Source organism: Oncorhynchus keta, chromosome 18 (genome assembly GCF_023373465.1).
Source record: "Oncorhynchus keta strain PuntledgeMale-10-30-2019 chromosome 18, Oket_V2, whole genome shotgun sequence".
NCBI lineage: Eukaryota > Metazoa > Chordata > Actinopteri > Salmoniformes > Salmonidae > Oncorhynchus > Oncorhynchus keta.
The window spans coordinates 47,843,230-47,864,220 of NC_068438.1; the positions used below are offsets into that span (position 1 = coordinate 47,843,230).

Here is a 20,991-nt window from a genome sequence, read left to right on the forward strand (position 1 = left end):
AGATATAACAAACTGACCCGAGCCCCCCGACACATAAACCACTGCAGCATAAATACTGGAGGCTGAGACAGGTGGAGTCAGAAGACACTGTCGCCCCATCCGAGGACACCCCCGGACAGGGCCAAACAGGAAGGATAGGATATAACCCCACCCACTTTGCCAAAACACAGCCCCCACACCACTAGAGGGATATCTTCAACCACCAACTTACCATCCTGAGACAAGGCTGAGTATTGATCATTGTTAGACAGCCATTTTCAAGTCTTGCTATAGATCTTTAAGCCAATGTAAGTCAAAGCTCACGAACATTCGATGTCATCTTGGTAAGCAACTGCAGTGTATATTTGGCCTTGTGTTTAAGGTTATTGTCCTGCTGAAAGGGGAATTCACCTCCCAGTGTCTGGTGGAAAGCAGACTGAACCAGGTTTTCCTCTATGATTTTTGCTCTATTCTGTTTCTTTTTATCCTAAATAGAACCCTTTGTCCTTGCCGATGACAAGCATACACATAACATGACGCAGCCACCACCATGACTGAAAATATGAAGTGTGGTACTCAGTGACGTGTTGTGTTGGATTTGCCCCAAACATAACGCGTTGTATTCAGGACATAAAGAAAATGTCTTTGCTACAGTTTTTTGCAGTTTTACTTTAGTGCCTTGTTGCAAACAGGATGCATGTTTTGGAATATTTGTATTCTGTACAGGCTTCCTTCTTTTCACTCTGTCATTTAGGTTAGTATTGTGGAGTAACTACAATGTTGTTGATCCATCATCAGTTTTCTCCTATCACAGCTATTAAACTCTGTAACTGTTTTAATGTCACCATTGGCGAAATGGTTTCCTTCCTCTCCGGCAACTGAGTTATGATTGACGCCTGTATCTTTGTAGTGACTGGGTGTATTGATACACCATCCAAAGTGTAATTAATACCGTAACAATGCTCAAAAGGATATTCAATGTCTGCTTATTTAAAAAATAGAATATACTGTTAGGTGGCCTTCTTTGAGAGGTTTTGGAAACCTCTCTGGTCTTTGTGGTTGAATCTGTGTTTGAAATTCACTGCTCGACTGAGGGACCTTACAGATAATTGTATGTGTGGGGTACAGAGATGAGGTAATCATTCAGAAATCATGTTAAACGCTATCATTGCACACATGCAACATATTATGTGACTTATTGATCACATTTTTACTAATGAATTCATTTAGGCTTGCCATAAAAAAGGGGTTGAATACTTATTGATCCAAAACATTTAAGCTTTTAATTTTTTTTTATACATTTGTAAAAATATCTAAAAAACATAATTCCATGTTGATATTGTAAGGTATTGTGTGTAGGCCAGTGACACAACATATAATTTAATCCATATTTAATTCAGGCTGTAACACAACAAAATGTGGAAGAAGTCAAGGGGTGTGAATACTTGTGAAAGGCACTGTGTTTTAGTTATCAGTTCATGTAAAGATTCTCTCATTTGATTTAATTTACCGGAAAACTTTAATTCCATGTAAAGTCTCAAATAGCCTCCTGTCCCTTTTTAATAGCCAGGCAACGACACACATTTAATTCAATTAACACCTGCTTCAAATAAACGCTGGGTTCACATGAATTACCATGAATTACCATGAATTACCATGAATTATTTTTTAAACAGGGTTTAATGTTTGATTTGTTACATTAAATAATTCAGTAAAGACAGTAAATGTCAATCATCTGTTTTTATCACAAGTTGGAAACTGCTAGCCATTGGCTGCTAACACCTGAGAAACTGCTAGCCATTGGCTGCTAACAGCTGAGAAACTGCTAGCCATTGGCTGCTAACAGCTGAGAAACTGCTAGTCATTGCTGCTAACAGCTGAGAAACTGCTAGCCATTGGCTGCTAACAGCTGAGAAACGTCTAGCCATTGACTGCAAACAGCTGAGAAATGGCTAGCCATTGGCTGCTAACAGCTGAGAAACATCTAGCCATTGCTGCTAACAACTGAGAAATGGCTAGCCATTGGATGCTAACAGCTGAGAAACTGCTAGCCATTGCTGCTAACAACTGAGAAACTGCTAGCCATTGGCCTCTCTCTCTCTCTCTCCCTCTCTCTCTCTCTCTCTCTCCCCCTGTCTCTCCTCCCTCTCTCTCTCTCCCCCCGTCTCTCTCTCTCCCCTGTCTCCCTCTCTCTCCTCTCTCTCTCTCCCCTGTCTCTCTCTCTCTCTCTCTCTCTCCTCTCTCTCTCTCTCTCCCCTGTCTCTCTCTCTCTCTCTCTCTCCCCCCTGTCTCTCTCTCTCTCTCTCTCTCTCTCTCTCTCTCCCTCCTCTCTCTCTCTCTCTCTCTCTCTCTCTCTCTCTCTCTCTCTCTCTCTCTCTCTCTCTCTCTCTCTCTCTCTCTCTCTCCTCTCTCTCTCTCTCTCTCTCTCCCCTGTCTCTCTCTCTCTCTCTCTCCCCTCTCTCTCTCTCTCTCTCTCCCCTCTGTCTCTCTCTCTCCCCCTGTCTCTCTCTCTCTCTCTCTCTCTCCCCTCTCTCTCTCTCTCTCTCTCTCTCTCTCTCTCCCCCTCTCTCTCTCTCTCTGTCCCCCTCTCTCTCTCTCTCTCTCTCTCTCTCCCCCTGTCTCTCTCTCTCTCTCTCTCTCCCCCCTGTCTCTCTCTCTCTCTGTCCCCTGTCTCTCCCCCTGTCTCTCTCTCTCTCCCCCTCTCTCTCTCCCCCTCATAATGACAGAGTTAAGATGGTGTCATGGCAGCAGAAGTCGTTCCCATTTTCCCTAACTGCTGAATCAATCCCAGCTGGGCCCTGTAATAGCCAGGGCTAATGTGTGTCTGACCCAGCTGCCTCCTAGCTCGCTGCATCCCAGTCCCAGCTCACGCCGGCAGAGATAGAAGAGCCGTTGGAGAACAAGCACATTGAGATACACATTGACAGAGTGATACATTTATTAATTCATGTCTTGTCTGTTGTGCTGTGGCAATGGAGGCCAGGGTGTAGTGGTGCTACTTGGGTTTGGGTGTGATTGAACTGTCAGTGGAGGAAGCAGCCCCTCAAGAGGCTGAAAATATTTGGCATGGGCACTCAGATCCTCAAAATGTTTTACAGCTGGTATGGCAACTGCCTGGCATCTGACCGCAAGCGTGTCATGCGCCATTTGAGATGCTACTCTACAGGACTGTTTTGCTAGCACAGATTGGAATATGTTCTGGGATTCTTCCGATGGCATTGAGGAGTTTACCACATCAGTCACCGGCTTCATCAATAAGTGCATAGACGACGTCGTCCCTACATATCCCAGCCAGAAGTCATGGATGACAGGAAACATCTGCACCGAGCTAAAGGCGGGAACCATCAAACAGGCAAAGCGTCAATACAGGACTAAGATTGAATCCTACTACACCGGTTCTGATGCTCGTCGGATGTGGCAGGGCTTGCAACATATTACGGACTACAAAAGGAAACCCAGCCGCGAGCTGCCCAGTGACGTGAGCCTACCAGACTAGCTAAATGCCTTTTATGCTCGCTTCGAGGCAAGCAACACTGAAGCATGTATGAGAGCACCAGCTGTTCTGGACGACTGTGTGCTCACACTCTCCGTAGTAGATGTGAGCAAGACCTTTAAACAGGTCAACATTCACAAGGCCGCAGAGCCAGACGGGTTTACCAGGACGTGTACTCAGAGCATGCACAGACCAAGTGTGTTCACTGACATTTTCAACCTCTCCCTGAACGAGTCTGTTATACATACATGTTTCAAGCGGACCACCATAGTTCCTGCGCCAAAGATGCAAAGTTAACCTGCCTAAATGACTGCCGCCCCGTAGCACTCACGTCGGTAGCCATGAAGTGCTTTGAAAGGCTGGTTATGACTCGCATCAACACCATCATCCCAGAAACCCTAGACCCACTCCAATTTGTATCCTGCCCCAACAGATCCACAGACGACGCAAGCTCAATCTCACTCCACACTGCCCTTTCCCACCTGGACAAAAAAAACACTTACGTGAGAATGCTGTTCATTGACTACTTCTCAGCGTTCAACACCGTAGTGCCCACAATGCTCAACACTATGGTCTAGGGCACTGCATCGCAGCGCTAGCTGTGCCACCAGAGACACTGGGTTCGCGCCCAGGCTCTGTCGCAGCCGGCCGCGACCGAGAGGTCCGTGGGGTGACGCACAATTGGCCTAGCGTCGTCCGGGTTTGGGAGTATTTGGCCGGTAGGGATGTCCTTGTCTCATCTCGCACCAGCGACTCCTGTGGCGGTGCGCGCTAACCAAGGTGGCCAGGTGCACTGTGTTTCCTCCAACAACATTGGTGCGGCTGGCTTCCGGGTTGGAGGTGCGCTGTGTTAAGAAGCAGTGTGGCTTGGTTGGGTTGTGTTTCGCCCGTACGGGAGTTGTAGCGATGAGACAAGATAGTAATTACTAACAATTGGATACCACGAAATTGGCGAGAAAAATGGGGTAAAAATAAAAATATATTTTTTTGTTGTTGCATATTTAGTAAATATTTTTTTAAACTCTATTTCTTGAACCACACTGTTGGTTAAGGGCCCATAAGTAAGCAAAGGGCGCATGTGACAAATACATGTTTATTTTATTTTGATTTCACACTCATCACATACACTGCTGCTACACTGTTCACTATCTATCCTGATTGCCTAGTCACTTTTACCCCTACTGTACCTACGTGTACAGTGTTTTTGAAAAGTATTCAGACACCTTGACTTTTTACAAATTTAGTTACGTTACAACCTTATCTTCCTCATCAATCTACATCAATAACCCATAATGACAAAACAAAAACGTTTTTTTAGGACAGTTTTGCGAATTTATAGAAAATAATGATAAAACTGAGATATCACATTTACATAAGTATTCAGACCCTTTACTCAGTACTTTGTTGAAGCACCTTTGGTAACGATTACAGTCTCCAGTCTTCTTGGGTATGACGCTACAAGCGTGTCACACCTGTATTTGGGGAGTTTCTCCCATTCTTCTCTGCAGATCCTCTCAAGCCCTGTCAGGTTGGATGGGGAGCATTGCTGCACAGCTATTTTCAGGTCTCTCCAGAGATGTTTTAATCGGGTTGAAGTCTGGATTCTGGCTGGGCCACTAGCACGGAACCCAGACCGGCTGCGCGAGTGCGCAATCGTGAATACATTTATTTTGTCCCCCCACACCAAACGCGATCACGACATGGACGTTAAAATATCAAAACAAGCTCTGAACCAATGACGTTAATTTGGGGACAGGTCAAAAGCATTAAACATGTATGGCAATTTAGATAGTTAGCTTTCACTTGCTAGCTAATTTGTCCTATTTAGCTACCTTGCTGTTGCTAGATAATTTGCTAATTTAATCTATTTTAGCCCTTGGCAGACGCTCGTCCAATAACATGGATTTCTAAATGTATTTTGCAACGCTTGCGCACGCAACGTGTCTGTTCGGCATGTAAAGGACATTCAGAGACTTGTCCCAAAGCCACTCCTGCATTGTCTTGGCTGTGCGCTTAGGGTCGTTGTCCTGCTGGAAGGGAACCTTTGCCCCAGTCTGAGGTCCGGAGCAGGTTTTTATTGAGGATCTGTCTGTACTTTGCTCTGTTTGCTCATCTTTGCCTCGATCCTGACGAGTCTCCCAGTCCCTGCAGCTGAAATACATTCCCACAGCATGATGCTGCCACCACCATGCTTCACCGTAGGGATGCTGCCACCACCACGCTTCACCATAGGGATGCTGCCACCACCATGCTTCACCGTAGGGATGCTGCCACCACCACGCTTCACCGTAGGGATGCTGCCACCACCATGCTTCACCGTAGGGATGCTGCCACCACCATGCTTCACCGTAGGGATGCTGCCACCACCATGCTTCACCGTAGGGATGCTGCCACCACCATGCTTCACCGTAGGGATGCTGCCACCACCATGCTTCACCGTAGGGATGCTGCCACCACCATGCTTCACCGTAGGGATGATGCCACCACCACGCTTCACCGTAGGGATGATGCCATGTTTCCTCCAGACGTGACGCTTGGAATTCAGGCCAAAGAGTTCAATCTTGGTTTCATCAGACCAGAGAATCTTGTTTCTCATGGTCAGAGAGACTTTAGGTGCCTTTTGGCAAACTCCAAGCGGGCTATCATGTGCCTTTTACTGAGGAGTGGTGGATTGCTGTAGAGATGGTTGTCCTTCTGGAAGCTTCTCATCTCCACAGAGGAACTATAGAGCTCTGTCAGAGTGACCATCGGGTTCTTGGCCTTCTCCCCCGTTTGCTCAGTTTGGAATGGCTGCCAATCCTGTCTCGGAGCTCTACGGACAATTTAACTGTATATGTTTGTGATATGTATTAATGTGTGTGTGTGTGTTATACAGTTGAAGTCGGAAGTTTACATACACTTAGGTTGGAGTCATTAACTCGTTTTTCAACCACTCCACAAATTTTTTGTTAACAAATTATAGTTTTGGCAAGTTGGTTAGGACATCTACTTTGTGCATGACACTAGTCATTTTTCCAACAATTGTTTACACAGAGATTAGTTCACTTATAATTCACTGTATCACAATTCCAGTGGGTCAGAAGTTTACATACACTAAGTTGACTGTGCCTTTGAACAGCTTGGAAAATTCTGGAAAATGATGTCATGGCTTTAGAAGCTTCTGATAGGCTTATTGACATAATTTGAGTCATTTGGAGGTGTACCTGTGGATGTATTTCAAGGCCTACCTTCAAACTCAGTGCCCCTTTGCTTGACATCATGGGAAAATCAAAAGAAATCAGCCAAGACCTCAGAAAAAACATTGTAGACCTTCACAAGTCTGGTTCATCCTTGGGAGCAATTGCCAAACGCCAGAAGGTACCACGTTCATCTGTACAAACAGTAGCACGCAAATATAAACACCATGGGACCACGCATCCGTCATACCGCTCAGGAAGGAGATGCGTTCTGTCTCCTAGAGATGAACGTACTTTGGTGCAAAAAGTGCAAATCAATCCCAGTACAACAGCAAAGGACCTTGTGAAGATGCTGGAGGAAACAGGTACAAAGGTATCTATATCCACAGTAAAACGAGTCCTATATCGACATAACCTGAAAGGCCGCTCAGCAAGGAAGAAGCCACTGCCCCAAAACCGCCATAAAAAAGCCAGACACAGTTTGCAACTGCACATGGGGACAAAGATCGTACTTTTTGGAGAAATGGTCTGATGAAACACAAATAGAACTGTTTGGCCATAATGACCATCGTTATGTTTGGAGGGAAAATGGGGAGGCTTGCAAGCCGAGGAACACCATCCCAACCGTGAATCACGGGGGGTGGCAGCATCATGTTGTGGATGTGCTTTGCTGCAGGAGGGACTGGTGCACTTCACAAAATAGATGGCTTCATGAGGTAGGAAAATTATGTGGATATATTGAAACAATATTTCAAGACATCAGTCAGGAAATTAAAGCTTGGTCGAAAAATGGGTCTTCCAAATGGACAATGACCCCAAGCATACTTCCAAAGTTGTGGCAAAATGGATTAGGACAACAAAGTCAAGGTATTGGGGTGGCCATCACAAAGCTCTGACCTCAATCCTATAGAACATTTGCTGGCAGAACTGAAAAAGCATGTGCGAGCAAGGAGGCCTACAAACCTGAGTGGAAAGCTACCCAAAACGTTTGACCCAAGTTAAACCATTTAAAGGCAATGCTACAAAATACTAATTGAGTGTATGTAAACTTATGTCTTTGAGGAATGTGATGTGATGAGAGAATAAAGGCTGAAATAAATAATTGTCTCTACTATTCAATCTGACATTTCACATTCTTAAAATAAGATGGTGATCCTAACTGACCTAAAACAGGGAATTTTGACGAGGATTAAATATCAGGAATTGTGGAAAAACTGAGTTTAAATGCATTTGGCTAAGGTGTATGTAAACTTCCGACTTCAACTACATACACACACACACACACTATGTAATATCATAATAACTGCTAAGAATGACTGATGCAGTTGTATTGCACACTTCACATGTTATACCTGTGTGTGTGTGTGTGTGTGTGTGTGTGTGTGTGTGTGTGTGTGTGTGTGTGTGTGTGTGTGTGTGTGTGTGTGTGTGTGTGTGTGTGTGTGTGTGTGTGTGTGTGTGTGTGTGTGTGTGTGTTAAGGATCCACATGATGCCTTTAAGGCAGAAAAATACAAAAGTGAGTTGACTGTAGGTTATTCATTTTAATTTTAGATACGTTTCAGATAAGGCATCTCTCTCTTTCTTCCACCCCCTCTCTACCCCCCTCCACCCCTCGCCCCGGTTTTCTCCTCTTTCCCTCTATTCTTTTCTCTTTCTAAAACACTGGAGCTAGATAAGGGATAAGCAGCATCTCCATGGCAACAGTTTCTTAATGAAAGCAACAGGCATGACCCCAAGGCTATGTCTCTGAATCAAAGACAATAGAATGTCGTGTGAACCCCAAGGCTATGTCTCTGAATCAAGGACAATAGAATGTTGTGTGAACCCCAAGGCTATGTCTCTGAATCAAGGACAATAGAATGTCGTGTGAACCCCAAGGCTATGTCTCTGAATCAAAGACAATAGAATGTCGTGTGAACCCCAAGGCTATGTCTCTGAATCAAGGACAATAGAATGTCGTGTGAACCCCAAGGCTATGTCTCTGAATCAAGGACAATAGAATGTCGAGTGAACCCCAAGGCTGTGTGTGTCTCTGAATCAAGGACAATAGAATGTCGTGTGAACCCCAAGGCTATGTCTCTGAATCAAAGACAATAGAATGTCGTGTGAACCCCAAGGCTATGTCTCTGAATCAAGGACAATAGAATGTCGTGTGAACCCCAAGGCTATGTCTCTGAATCAAGGACAATAGAATGTCGTGTGAACCCCAAGGCTATGTCTCTGAATCAAGGACAGAATGGCTTGTGACTCTTCAGAGATGTCAGAATTCTGTTGACTCTCTGGTCTTGCCTTCTCTCTCTCTCTCTCTCTTTCTCTCTCTCTCTTTCTCTCTCTCTCTTTCTCTCTCTCTCTCTTTCTCTCTCTCTCTTCTCTCTCTCTTTCTCTCTCTCTTTCTCTCTCTCTCTTTCTCTTTCTCTCTCTCTTTCTCTTTCTCTCTTCTCTCTCTCTTTCTCTCTCTCTTTCTCTCTCTCTTTCTCTCTCTCTCTCTCTTTCTCTCTCTCTTTCTCTCTCTCTCTCTCTCTCTCTCTCTCTCTCTCTCTCTCTCTCTCTCTCTCTCTCTCTCTCTCTCTCTCTCGTCAGACAACAGAAAAGGATGGCGATAGACACTGGTCTGTTATTTGCTCTATTTTAAGCGGTCAGCTCCAATGTGTCTGGTGGCCTTGACTTCACAGCCCTTGAAGTTAAGCAGAGGTAGCTATGGTTACCCTGAATGTGAAAAACATTCCCCTCTCTCCTGGTTCCCTGCCCAGTAATAAATCTTAACCTCTGACCCCCCCACATGTGCAAGACTATCGCACACACATGATGATTTTCATCTAATGTCATGTCATTCCCATGACACCTCTGGCCTAATGACTGTCATTCTGGGGAGTCAGCACTGGACACCTGACCCGATCTTTCTGTTCTGTGAAGAGGGGTCATCACCACCATCCTGTATCCAGCTCTGCATACTCCTATCTGGGGGTGTGATCCGTGCACAGACAGCCTCTTCTCTCCAGGGTTCTGTGGATCCGTGATTCACCCTCAACCTGAAACACACCCGTCTGTTCATGTCCGCTTTGGACTCTTGTCACCGTTTATCTTTTAAAAGTGATAACTCATCAGTGTGTCAAAGTGTTACGGGATGAAATCGTTATCTCTGCAGCCTCCGTTGAACCGTGATCAAAGTACGTCCGTGTAGGGTACTAGTGCTCTCCGAACAGTCGCTCTTGTTCTCTATAATCACCTTTTTTTTTGTGGGGGTGAAAACTACAGAAACGGTTTCAGGGATGAAGCTGGTGAAAACTCAAAGGACAGAATTCCTGGAGAATATCAGTGTTCTGCAGTGGATCTGGAGCTTCCTCCTGTTAGGTCCGGTTTGTATTGGATTGATGGTGTACCTTTTGTTGACCTGTCTGTGGCCGCTGCCTGTTCTCTACCTCATCTGGCAGGTGACGGACTGGCACACACCTGAAAGAGGAGGCAGGAGAAGTTCTTTTGTGAGAAACTGGAAAGTGTGGAATCGCGTTAGGGACTACTTCCCCATGAAGTTAGTGAAGACGGCGGAGTTGAACCCGAATGAGAACTACATCTTAGGGTGTCATCCTCATGGGGTGTTGAGTATCGGAGCCTTTGCCTCGTTTAGCACCGAGGCCTGTGGATTTATGGACCTCTTTCCTGGGGTGCGCTCCTGCCTCTGCATCCTGGGGGGCCTCTTCAAGATCCCCCTCTACAGGGAATATGCCATGGCCACAGGTTGTTGTCCAGTCAGCAAGCCTAGTCTAAAGCACCTTCTGTCTAATAGTGGACAAGGCAATGCGGTGGTGATTGTGATAGGGGGCGCTGCTGAGTCACTGTTGAGCCTGCCTGGGGTCAACACTGTGGTTATGAAGCAGAGGAAAGGCTTTGTCCGGGTGGCCCTGGAGTTTGGGGCAAACCTGGTGCCCGTCTACTCGTATGGGGAGAACAATATTTTCCGCCAGGTGATCTTCTCAGAGGGGAGTGTGGGCTGGAGGTTCCAGCAACTCTTTAAGAAGATCATGAGCTTTTCCCCATGTCTGTTTGTAGGTGAACGCTGGTTCTGGATGCCTTACCACTGTCCGGTCACCACTGTCGTTGGTAGTCCCATCCCAGTGCCAAAGAGGCCTTCTCCCACTCAGGAGGAGGTGGACCACTATCATGGCCTCTATATGGAATCCCTGGTCAAGCTCTTCAATGAACACAAGGCCAGCTGTGGACTCTCAGACAGCCACGAGCTGCAGATCGTATAGGCCAGTCGTTTAGACTGCTCCCGCGAGGACAATGTGAATGACACCGTAGCCTATTGATCTCCACACTGAGACTACTTGAATAAACACATTCCCACTGGAGGATCTGATCCAGAGATGTCAACAATCATTGACCCTTGGATTTACCCAAGCTGCCTGGCTACTAGCGTTTTACTGAAAACTAGAATCTCACGTCATTTGGTCAGATGCTGTTTACGTAGTCTGTCCACAAGATATTACTTTAAGAATTACTACAACGGAATAGTGCATGTGCTTATTAATATGTAGCAATAATTTAACCATCATTTAACCGTTATTAAACAGGATCAAATTCAGCTCATTCTCCATTTCATAAAAAAACTGTGATTGATTGTGTGACTTAGGGTTTACTTAGAAACACTGGGCCGACATGTTGAGTACGATCAATTTTCTTAATTAAGAGTGTGAACACAGTCTGCCTCCCAGATCCAAAGATCAGCTAACTGAACCACACACACACACAAACACACACACACACACACACACACACACACACACACACACACACACACACACACACACACACACACACACACACACACACACACACACACACACACACACACACACACACACACACACACACACACACACACACACACACACACACACACACACTTCAATATTATAAAGAGGTGTTTGAGCTGCCAGTCCAAAAGGAAGGACACTCTCAACATGATGATTTTCATCTAATGTCATGTCATTCCCATGACACCTCCGGCCTAATGACTGTCATTCTGGGGAGTCAGCACTGGACACCTGACCCGATCTTTCTGTTCTGTGAAGAGGGGTCATCACCACCATCCTGTATCCAGCTCTGTGTACTCCTATCTGGGGGGTGTGATCCGTGCACAGACAGCCTCTTCTCTCCAGGGTTCTGTGGATCCGTGATTCACCCTCAACCTGAAACACACCCATCTGTTCATGTCCGCTTTGGACTCTTGTCACCGTTTATCTTTTAAAAGCGATAACTCATCAGTGTGTCAAAGTGTCACGGGATTGGATGAAATCGTTATCTCTGCAGCCTCCGTTGAACCGTGATCAAAGTACGACAATGCAGGGTCAAAGTGCACACGCAGTTATTGAAATATAAAACATAAATCCTTGTCACCTGATCCATCATTACAATGTGTTTTAAATCATTGTTTGGTCTCACCATCGTTAATTTACTGTTAAACAGCTGTACTTTTTTGTCTTTTGGCTGTTCTAGATTTCCGCTGAGGGTTTTGTTGCAAGTCTTGTTCTCCTCCAATAATTTCCAGTTATTTAAATGTCCTCCGGTGTGTATGACTTAGATTTACATTTACATTTAAGTCATTTAGCAGACGCTCTTATCCAGAGCGACTTACAAATTGGTGCATTCACCTTATGACATCCAGTGGAACAGCCACTTTACAATAGTGCATCTAAATCTTAAAGGGGGGTGAGAAGGATTACTTATCCTATCCTAGGTATTCCTTAAAGAGGTGGGGTTTCAGGTGTCTCCGGAAGGTGGTGATTGACTCCGCTGTCCTGGCGTCGTGAGGGAGTTTGTTCCACCATTGGGGGGCCAGAGCAGCGAACAGTTTTGACTGGGCTGAGCGAGATACCTTAGCCAACCAGTTTAAACCAGTTCCATTCATAGTAACAATTTGTGGCCTACAGATTACTCTAACCATTTACATAACACAGTAACACAATGCTGGAAAATTCATTAAACACCCCCAACACCTCAGTAATACAAAATGTGTTGTTTTTATATCCAATTTATTAGTCTCGTTGAACCAGATATATCATCTCACGGTTAGCAGTCATTCTCTAAGTTGTTTAATCTATGCCAAGAGTATGTACTTTATATATATATATAGTCCTTTACATCCAGAAATGTGTTGATATGAGGGACATGTTGCTGTTTAAGATTAAAGTCTAATACAGTAATTCTGATTTGTGTGATATCTATTAACATGTTACATTAATGGATAAATCCTAATAAAGATTAGCCTCATTCACTGTTTTCAACACATCTGCTGACACCCCTAATACATTACCAAGGCCCCCCCCATCCCCTTTTTCTCCCCATTTTCGTGATTGACAATCTTGTCTCATCGCTGCAACTCCTCAACGGGCTCGGGAGAGGCGAACGTCGAGTCATACGTCCTCCGAAACATGACACGCCAAAACCGCGCCTCTTAACCACCCGCTCGCTTAACCCCCCCGAAGCCTGCTGCATCAATGAGTCGGAGGAAACACCGTTCGGACTGACGACTGAAGTAGTCGAGGAGGAGAGGAGGCAGAGCCTGAGACGCCCAGCCCTGAGAGGGTAGAGAGGAGGCAGAGCCTGAGACGCCCAGCACTGAGAGGGTAGAGAGGAGGCAGAGCCTGAGACGCCCAGCACTGAGAGAGTGGAGAGGAGGCAGAGCCTGAGACGCCCAGCACTGAGAGGGTGGAGAGGAGGCAGAGCCTGAGACGCCCAGCACTGAGAGAGTGGAGAGGAGGCAGAGCCTGAGACGCCCAGCACTGAGAGAGTGGAGAGGAGGCAGAGCCTGAGACGCCCAGCACTGAGAGGGTAGAGAGGAGGCAGAGCCTGAGACGCCCAGCACTGAGAGAGTGGAGAGGAGGCAGAGCCTGAGACGCCCAGCACTGAGAGAGTGGAGAGGAGGCAGAGCCTGAGACGCCCAGCACTGAGAGGGTGGAGAGGAGGCAGAGCCTGAGACGCCCAGCACTGAGAGGGTGGAGAGGAGGCAGAGCCTGAGACGCCCAGCACTGAGAGAGTGGAGAGGAGGCAGAGCCTGAGACGCCCAGCACTGAGAGGGTGGAGAGGAGGCAGAGCCTGAGACGCCCAGCACTGAGAGGGTAGAGAGGAGGCAGAGCCTGAGACGCCCAGCCCTGAGAGAGTAGAGAGGAGGCAGAGCCTGAGACGCCCAGCACTGAGAGAGTGGAGAGGAGGCAGAGCCTGAGACGCCCAGCACTGAGAGGGTAGAGAGGAGGCAGAGCCTGAGACGCCCAGCCCTGAGAGGGTAGAGAGGAGGCAGAGCCTGAGACGCCCAGCACTGAGAGGGTAGAGAGGAGGCAGAGCCTGAGACGCCCAGCACTGAGAGGGTGGAGAGGAGGCAGAGCCTGAGACGCCCAGCACTGAGAGAGTGGAGAGGAGGCAGAGCCTGAGACGCCCAGCACTGAGAGGGTAGAGAGGAGGCAGAGCCTGAGACGCCCAGCACTGAGAGGGTAGAGAGGAGGCAGAGCCTGAGACGCCCAGCACTGAGAGAGTGGAGAGGAGGCAGAGCCTGAGACGCCCAGCACTGAGAGAGTGGAGAGGAGGCAGAGCCTGAGACGCCCAGCACTGAGAGAGTGGAGAGGAGGCAGAGCCTGAGACGCCCAGCACTGAGAGAGTGGAGAGGAGGCAGAGCCTGAGACGCCCAGCACTGAGAGAGTGGAGAGGAGGCAGAGCCTGAGACGCCCAGCACTGAGAGAGTGGAGAGGAGGCAGAGCCTGAGACGCCCAGCACTGAGAGGGTGGAGAGGAGGCAGAGCCTGAGACGCCCAGCACTGAGAGAGTGGAGAGGAGGCAGAGCCTGAGACGCCCAGCACTGAGAGGGTAGAGAGGAGGCAGAGCCTGAGACGCCCAGCACTGAGAGGGTAGAGAGGAGGCAGAGCCTGAGACGCCCAGCACTGAGAGGGTAGAGAGGAGGCAGAGCCTGAGACGCCCAGCACTGAGAGGGTGGACGCCCAGCAGGAGGCAGAGCCTGAGACGCCCAGCCCTGAGAGGGTGCCCAGCACTGAGAGCACTGAGTGGAGAGGAGGCAGAGCCTGAGACGCCCAGCACTGAGAGAGGTGGCCCAGCACTGAGGAGGCAGAGCCTGAGACGCCCAGCACTGAGAGGGTAGAGAGGAGGCAGAGCCTGAGACGCCCAGCACTGAGAGGGTAGAGAGGAGGCAGAGCCTGAGACGCCCAGCACTGAGAGAGGGTGGAGAGGAGGCAGAGCCTGAGACGCCCAGCACTGAGAGAGGTGGAGAGGAGGCAGAGCCTGAGACGCCCAGCACTGAGAGGGTAGAGAGGAGGCAGAGCCTGAGACGCCCAGCACTGAGAGGGTAGAGAGGAGGCAGAGCCTGAGACGCCCAGCACTGAGAGGGTGGAGAGGAGGCAGAGCCTGAGACGCCCAGCACTGAGAGGAGTGGAGGCAGAGCCTGAGACGCCCAGCACTGAGAGGCAGAGCCTGAGCCTGAGACGCCCAGCACTGAGAGAGTGGAGAGGAGGCAGAGCCTGAGACGCCCAGCACTGAGAGAGTGGAGAGACAGAGCCTGAGACGCCAGCACTGAGAGGGTGGAGAGGAGGCAGAGCCTGAGACGCCCAGCACTGAGAGAGGTGGAGAGGAGGCAGAGCCTGAGACGCCCAGCACTGAGAGGGTGGAGAGGAGGCAGAGCCTGAGACGCCCAGCACTGAGAGAGTGGAGAGGAGGCAGAGCCTGAGACGCCCAGCACTGAGAGAGGTGGAGAGGAGGCAGAGCCTGAGACGCCCAGCACTGAGAGAGTGGAGAGGAGGCAGAGCCTGAGACGCCCAGCACTGAGAGGGTAGAGAGGAGGCAGAGCCTGAGACGCCCAGCACTGGAGGGTAGGAGGCAGAGCCTGAGACGCCCAGCACTGAGAGGGTAGAGAGGAGGCAGAGCCTGAGACGCCCAGCACTGAGAGAGTGGAGAGGAGGCAGAGCCTGAGACGCCCAGCACTGAGAGGGTAGAGAGGAGGCAGAGCCTGAGACGCCCAGCACTGAGAGGGTGGAGAGGAGGCAGAGCCTGAGACGCCCAGCACTGAGAGGGTAGAGAGGAGGCAGAGCCTGAGACGCCCAGCACTGAGAGAGTGGAGAGGAGGCAGAGCCTGAGACGCCCAGCCCTGAGAGGGTAGAGAGGAGGCAGAGCCTGAGACGCCCAGCACTGAGAGGGTGGAGAGGAGGCAGAGCCTGAGACGCCCAGCACTGAGAGAGGTGGAGAGGAGGCAGAGCCTGAGACGCCCAGCCCTGAGAGAGTGGAGAGGAGGCAGAGCCTGAGAAGCCCAGCACTGAGAGGGTGGAGAGGAGGCAGAGCCTGAGACGCTCAGCACTGAGAGGGTAGAGAGGAGGCAGAGCCTGAGACGCCCAGCACTGAGAGAGGGTGGAGAGGAGGCAGAGCCTGAGACGCCCAGCACTGAGAGAGTGGAGAGGAGGCAGAGCCTGAGACGCCCAGCACTGAGAGGGTGGAGAGGAGGCAGAGCCTGAGACGCCCAGCACTGAGAGAGTGGAGAGGAGGCAGAGCCTGAGACGCCCAGCCCTGAGAGGGTGAGAGGAGGCAGAGCCTGAGACGCTCAGCACTGAGAGAGTGGAGAGGAGGCAGAGCCTGAGACGCCCAGCCCTGAGAGGGTGGAGAGGAGGCAGAGCCTGAGACGCCCAGCCCTGAGAGGGTGGAGAGGAGGCAGAGCCTGAGACGCCCAGCCCTGAGAGAGTGGAGCACTGAGAGTGGAGAGGAGGCAGAGCCTGAGACGCCCAGCCCTGAGAGGGTGGAGAGGAGGCAGAGCCTGAGACGCCTCAGCACTGAGAGAGTGGAGAGGAGGCAGAGCCTGAGACGCCCAGCACTGAGAGAGTGGAGAGGAGGCAGAGCCTGAGACGCTCAGCACTGAGAGGGTGGAGAGGAGGCAGAGCCTGAGACGCCCAGCACTGAGAGAGTGGAGAGGAGGCAGAGCCTGAGACGCCCAGCACTGAGAGAGTGGAGAGGAGGCAGAGCCTGAGACGCCCAGCACTGAGAGAGTGGAGAGGAGGCAGAGCCTGAGACGCCCAGCACTGAGAGAGTGGAGAGGAGGCAGAGCCTGAGACGCCCAGCACTGAGAGAGTGGAGAGGAGGCAGAGCCTGAGACGCCCAGCACTGAGAGAGTAGAGAGGAGGCAGAGCCTGAGACGCCCAGCACTGAGAGAGTGGAGAGGAGGCAGAGCAGAGCCTGAGACAGAGCCTGAGACAGCACTGAGAGAGTGGAGAGGAGGCAGAGCCTGAGACGCCCAGCACTGAGAGAGTGGAGAGGAGGCAGAGCCTGAGACGCCCAGCCTGAGACGAGCCTGAGACAGCACTGCAGAGCCTGAGACGCCCAGCACTGAGAGAGGAGGAGGCAGAGCCTGAGACGCCCAGCACTGAGAGGGTGGAGAGGAGGCAGAGCCTGAGACGCCCAGCCCTGAGAGAGTGGAGAGGAGGCAGAGCCTGAGACGCCCAGCACTGAGAGAGTGGAGAGGAGGCAGAGCCTGAGACGCCCAGCACTGAGAGAGTGGAGAGGAGGCAGAGCCTGAGACGCCCAGCACTGAGAGAGTGGAGAGGAGGCAGAGCCTGAGACGCCCAGCACTGAGAGAGTGGAGGAGGCAGAGCAGAGCCCAGCACTGAGAGAGTGGAGAGGAGGCAGAGCCCAGCACTGAGAGAGTGGAGAGGAGGCAGAGCCTGAGACGCCCAGCACTGAGAGAGTGGAGAGGAGGCAGAGCCTGAGACGCCCAGCACTGAGAGAGTGGAGAGGAGGCAGAGCCTGAGACGCCCAGCACTGAGAGAGTGGAGAGGAGGCAGAGCCTGAGACGCCCAGCACTGAGAGAGTGGAGAGGAGGCAGAGCCTGAGACGCCCAGCACTGAGAGAGTGGAGAGGAGGCAGAGCCTGAGACGCCCAGCACTGAGAGAGGTGGAGAGGAGGCAGAGCCTGAGACGCCCAGCACTGAGAGGGTAGTGGAGAGCACTGAGGCAGAGCCTGAGACGCCCAGCACTGAGAGAGTGGAGAGGAGGCAGAGCCTGAGACGCCCAGCACTGAGAGGGTAGTGGAGAGGAGGCAGAGCCTGAGACGCCCAGCACTGAGAGGGTAGAGAGGAGGCAGAGCCTGAGACGCCCAGCACTGAGAGGAGGCAGAGCCTGGAGCCCAGCCCTGAGGCAGAGCCTGAGACGCCCAGCACTGAGAGAGTGGAGAGGAGGCAGAGCCTGAGACGCCCAGCACTGAGAGAGTGGAGAGGAGGCAGAGCCTGAGACGCCCAGCACTGAGAGAGTGGAGGAGGCAGGCAGAGCCTGAGACAGCCTGAGACAGCACTGAGAGAGTGGAGAGGAGGCAGAGCCTGAGACGCCCAGCACTGAGAGAGTGAGAGGAGGCACTGAGAGAGTGGAGAGAGGAGGCAGAGCCTGAGACGCCCAGCACTGAGAGAGTGGAGAGGAGGCAGAGCCTGAGACGCCCAGCAGAGCCTGAGACGCCCAGCACTGAGAGAGTGGAGAGGAGGCAGAGCCTGAGACGCCCAGCACTGAGAGAGTGGAGAGGAGGCAGAGCCTGAGACGCCCAGCACTGAGAGAGTGGAGAGGAGGCAGAGCCTGAGACGCCCAGCACTGAGAGAGTGGAGAGGAGGCAGAGCCTGAGACGCCCAGCACTGAGAGAGTGGAGGAGGCAGGCCTGAGGCAGAGCCTGAGACGCCCAGCACTGACAGAGCCTGAGACGCCCAGCACTGAGAGAGTGGAGAGGAGGCAGAGCCTGAGACGCCCAGCACTGAGAGAGTGGAGAGGAGGCAGAGCCTGAGACGCCCAGCACTGAGAGAGTGGAGGAGGCAGGCAGAGCCCAGCTGAGACAGAGCCCCCAGCACTGAGAGAGTGGAGAGGAGGCAGAGCCTGAGACGCCCAGCACTGAGAGAGTGGAGAGGAGGCAGAGCCTGAGACACCCAGCACTGAGAGGGTGGAGAGGAGGCAGAGCCTGAGACGCCCAGCACTGAGAGAGTGGAGAGGAGGCAGAGCCTGAGACGCCCAGCACTGAGAGAGTGGAGAGGAGGCAGAGCCTGAGACGCCCAGCACTGAGAGAGTGGAGAGGAGGCAGAGCCTGAGACGCCCAGCACTGAGAGCCCAGCACTGAGAGGTGGAGAGGAGGCAGAGCCTGAGACGCCCAGCACTGAGAGAGTGGAGAGGAGGCAGAGCCTGAGACGCCCAGCACTGAGAGAGAGGAGAGGAGGCAGAGCCTGAGACAGAGCCCAGCACTGAGAGAGAGGAGAGGATGCAGAGCCTGAGACGCCCAGCACTGAGAGAGAGGAGAGGAGGCAGAGCCTGAGACGCCCAGCACTGAGAGAGTGGAGAGGAGGCAGAGCCTGAGACGCCCAGCACTGAGAGGGTAGAGGAGGAGACCTGAGACGCCCAGCACTGAGCCTGAGACGCCCAGCACTGAGAGGGTAGAGAGGAGGCAGAGCCTGAGACGCCCAGCCCTGAGAGAGTGGAGAGGAGGCAGAGCCTGAGACGCCCAGCACTGAGAGGGTAGAGAGGAGGCAGAGCCTGAGACGCCCAGCACTGAGAGAGTGGAGAGGAGGCAGAGCCTGAGACGCCCAGCACTGAGAGAGTGGAGAGGAGGCAGAGCCTGAGACGCCCAGCCCTGAGAGAGTGGAGAGGAGGCAGAGCCTGAGACGCCCAGCCCTGAGAGAGTGGAGAGGAGGCAGAGCCTGAGACGCCCAGCACTGAGAGAGTGGAGAGGAGGCAGAGCCTGAGACGCCCAGCACTGAGAGAGTGGAGAGGATGCAGAGCCTGAGACGCCCAGCACTGAGAGAGAGAGAGGAGGCAGAGCCTGAGACGCCCAGCACTGAGAGAGTGGAGAGGAGGCAGAGCCTGAGACGCCCAGCACTGAGAGGGTAGAGAGGAGACAGAGCCTGAGACGCCCAGCACTGAGAGGGTAGAGAGGAGGCAGAGCCTGAGACGCCCAGCACTGAGAGAGTGGAGAGGAGGCAGAGCCTGAGACGCCCAGCACTGAGAGAGGAGAGGAGGCAGAGCCTGAGGAGGCAGAGCCCTGAGACGCCCAGCACTGAGAGAGTGGAGGAGGAGGCAGAGCCTGGAGGCAGAGCCTGAGACGCCCAGCACTGAGAGGGTAGAGAGGAGGCAGAGCCTGAGACGCCCAGCACTGAGAGGGTAGAGAGGAGGCAGAGCCTGAGACGCCCAGCACTGAGAGAATGGAGAGGAGGATCTGATGGTTCACGGTGTCAAAGGCAGAGGATAGATCTAGGAGGATGAGAACAGAGGAGAGAGAGTCAACTCGTAGCAGTTCGTAGACCCTCCGTAACACAGAGAAAAGCAGTCTCGGTTGAGTGACTCATCTTGAAGCCAGACTGGTTAGGGTCAACAAGATCGTTCTGAGACAGATAGTGAGAGAGTTGGTCAGAGACATCCCGCTCAAGTATTTTGGAAAGAAAAGAAAGATGGGATACCGGACTGTAGTTTGACGTCAGAGCAGTTGAGTGTTGGTTTCTTGAGGAGAGCAACTGGAAGGCCATTTTGAAGTCAGAGGGGATGCAGCCAGCGGGCAGGGATGAAGGATGTGAGGAATATGGGAGAAGGTCTCCAGAGATGTTCTGGAGGAGGGGGTGGGGCCTAGCGGGCAGGGATGAAGGATGTGAGGAATATGGGAGAAGGTCTCCAGAGATGTTCTGGAGGAGGGGGTGGGGCCTAGCGGGCAGGGATGAAGGATGTGAGGAATATGGGAGAAGGTCTCCAGAGATGGTCTGGAGGAGGGGTGGGGCCTAGCGGGCAGGGATGAAGGATGTGAGGAATGGGAGTAGGTCTCCAGAGATGGTCTGGATGAGGGGGTGGGGCCTAGCGGGCAGGGATGAAGGATGTGAGGAATATGGGAGAAGGTCTCCAGAGATGGTCTGGAGGAGGGGGTGGGGCCTAGCGGGCAGGGATGTATGATGTGAGGAATGGGAGAAGGTCTCCAGAGATGGTCTGGAGGAGGGGTGGGGCCTAGCGGGCAGGGATGAAGGATGTGAGGAATGGGAGTAGGTCTCCAGAGATGGTCTGGAGGAGGGGTGGGGCCTAGCGGTCATTGATGAAGGATGTGAGGAATGGGAGTAGGTCTCCAGAGATGGTCTGGAGGAGGGGGTGGGGCCTAGCGGGTAGGGATGAAGGATGTGAGGAATGGGAGTAGGTCTCCAGAGATGGTCTGGAGGAGGGGGTGGGGCCTAGCGGGCAGGGACGAAGGATGTGAGGAATATGGGAGAAGGTCTCCAGAGATGGTCTGGAGGAGGGGGTGGGGCCTAGCGGGCAGGGATGAAGGATGTGAGGAATATGGGAGAAGGTCTCCAGAGATGTTCTG

At 51.8% G+C, this 20,991-nt stretch overlaps 1 protein-coding gene and 1 pseudogene across 1 annotated transcript; both read left to right on the top strand.

The window, feature by feature from the left end:
• The window catches only part of LOC127908862 (syntaxin-1A-like), a 239,195-nt pseudogene that overhangs the window by 139,326 nt on the left and 78,878 nt on the right, over positions 1 to 20,991 (top strand).
• On the top strand, positions 9,591 to 12,080 carry LOC118381492 (diacylglycerol O-acyltransferase 2-like). Its single transcript, XM_035768436.2, has one exon. The coding sequence runs from the start codon at positions 9,919 to 9,921 to the stop codon at positions 10,897 to 10,899; it is 981 nt and encodes a 326-aa protein (XP_035624329.1). The 5' UTR covers positions 9,591 to 9,918; the 3' UTR covers positions 10,900 to 12,080.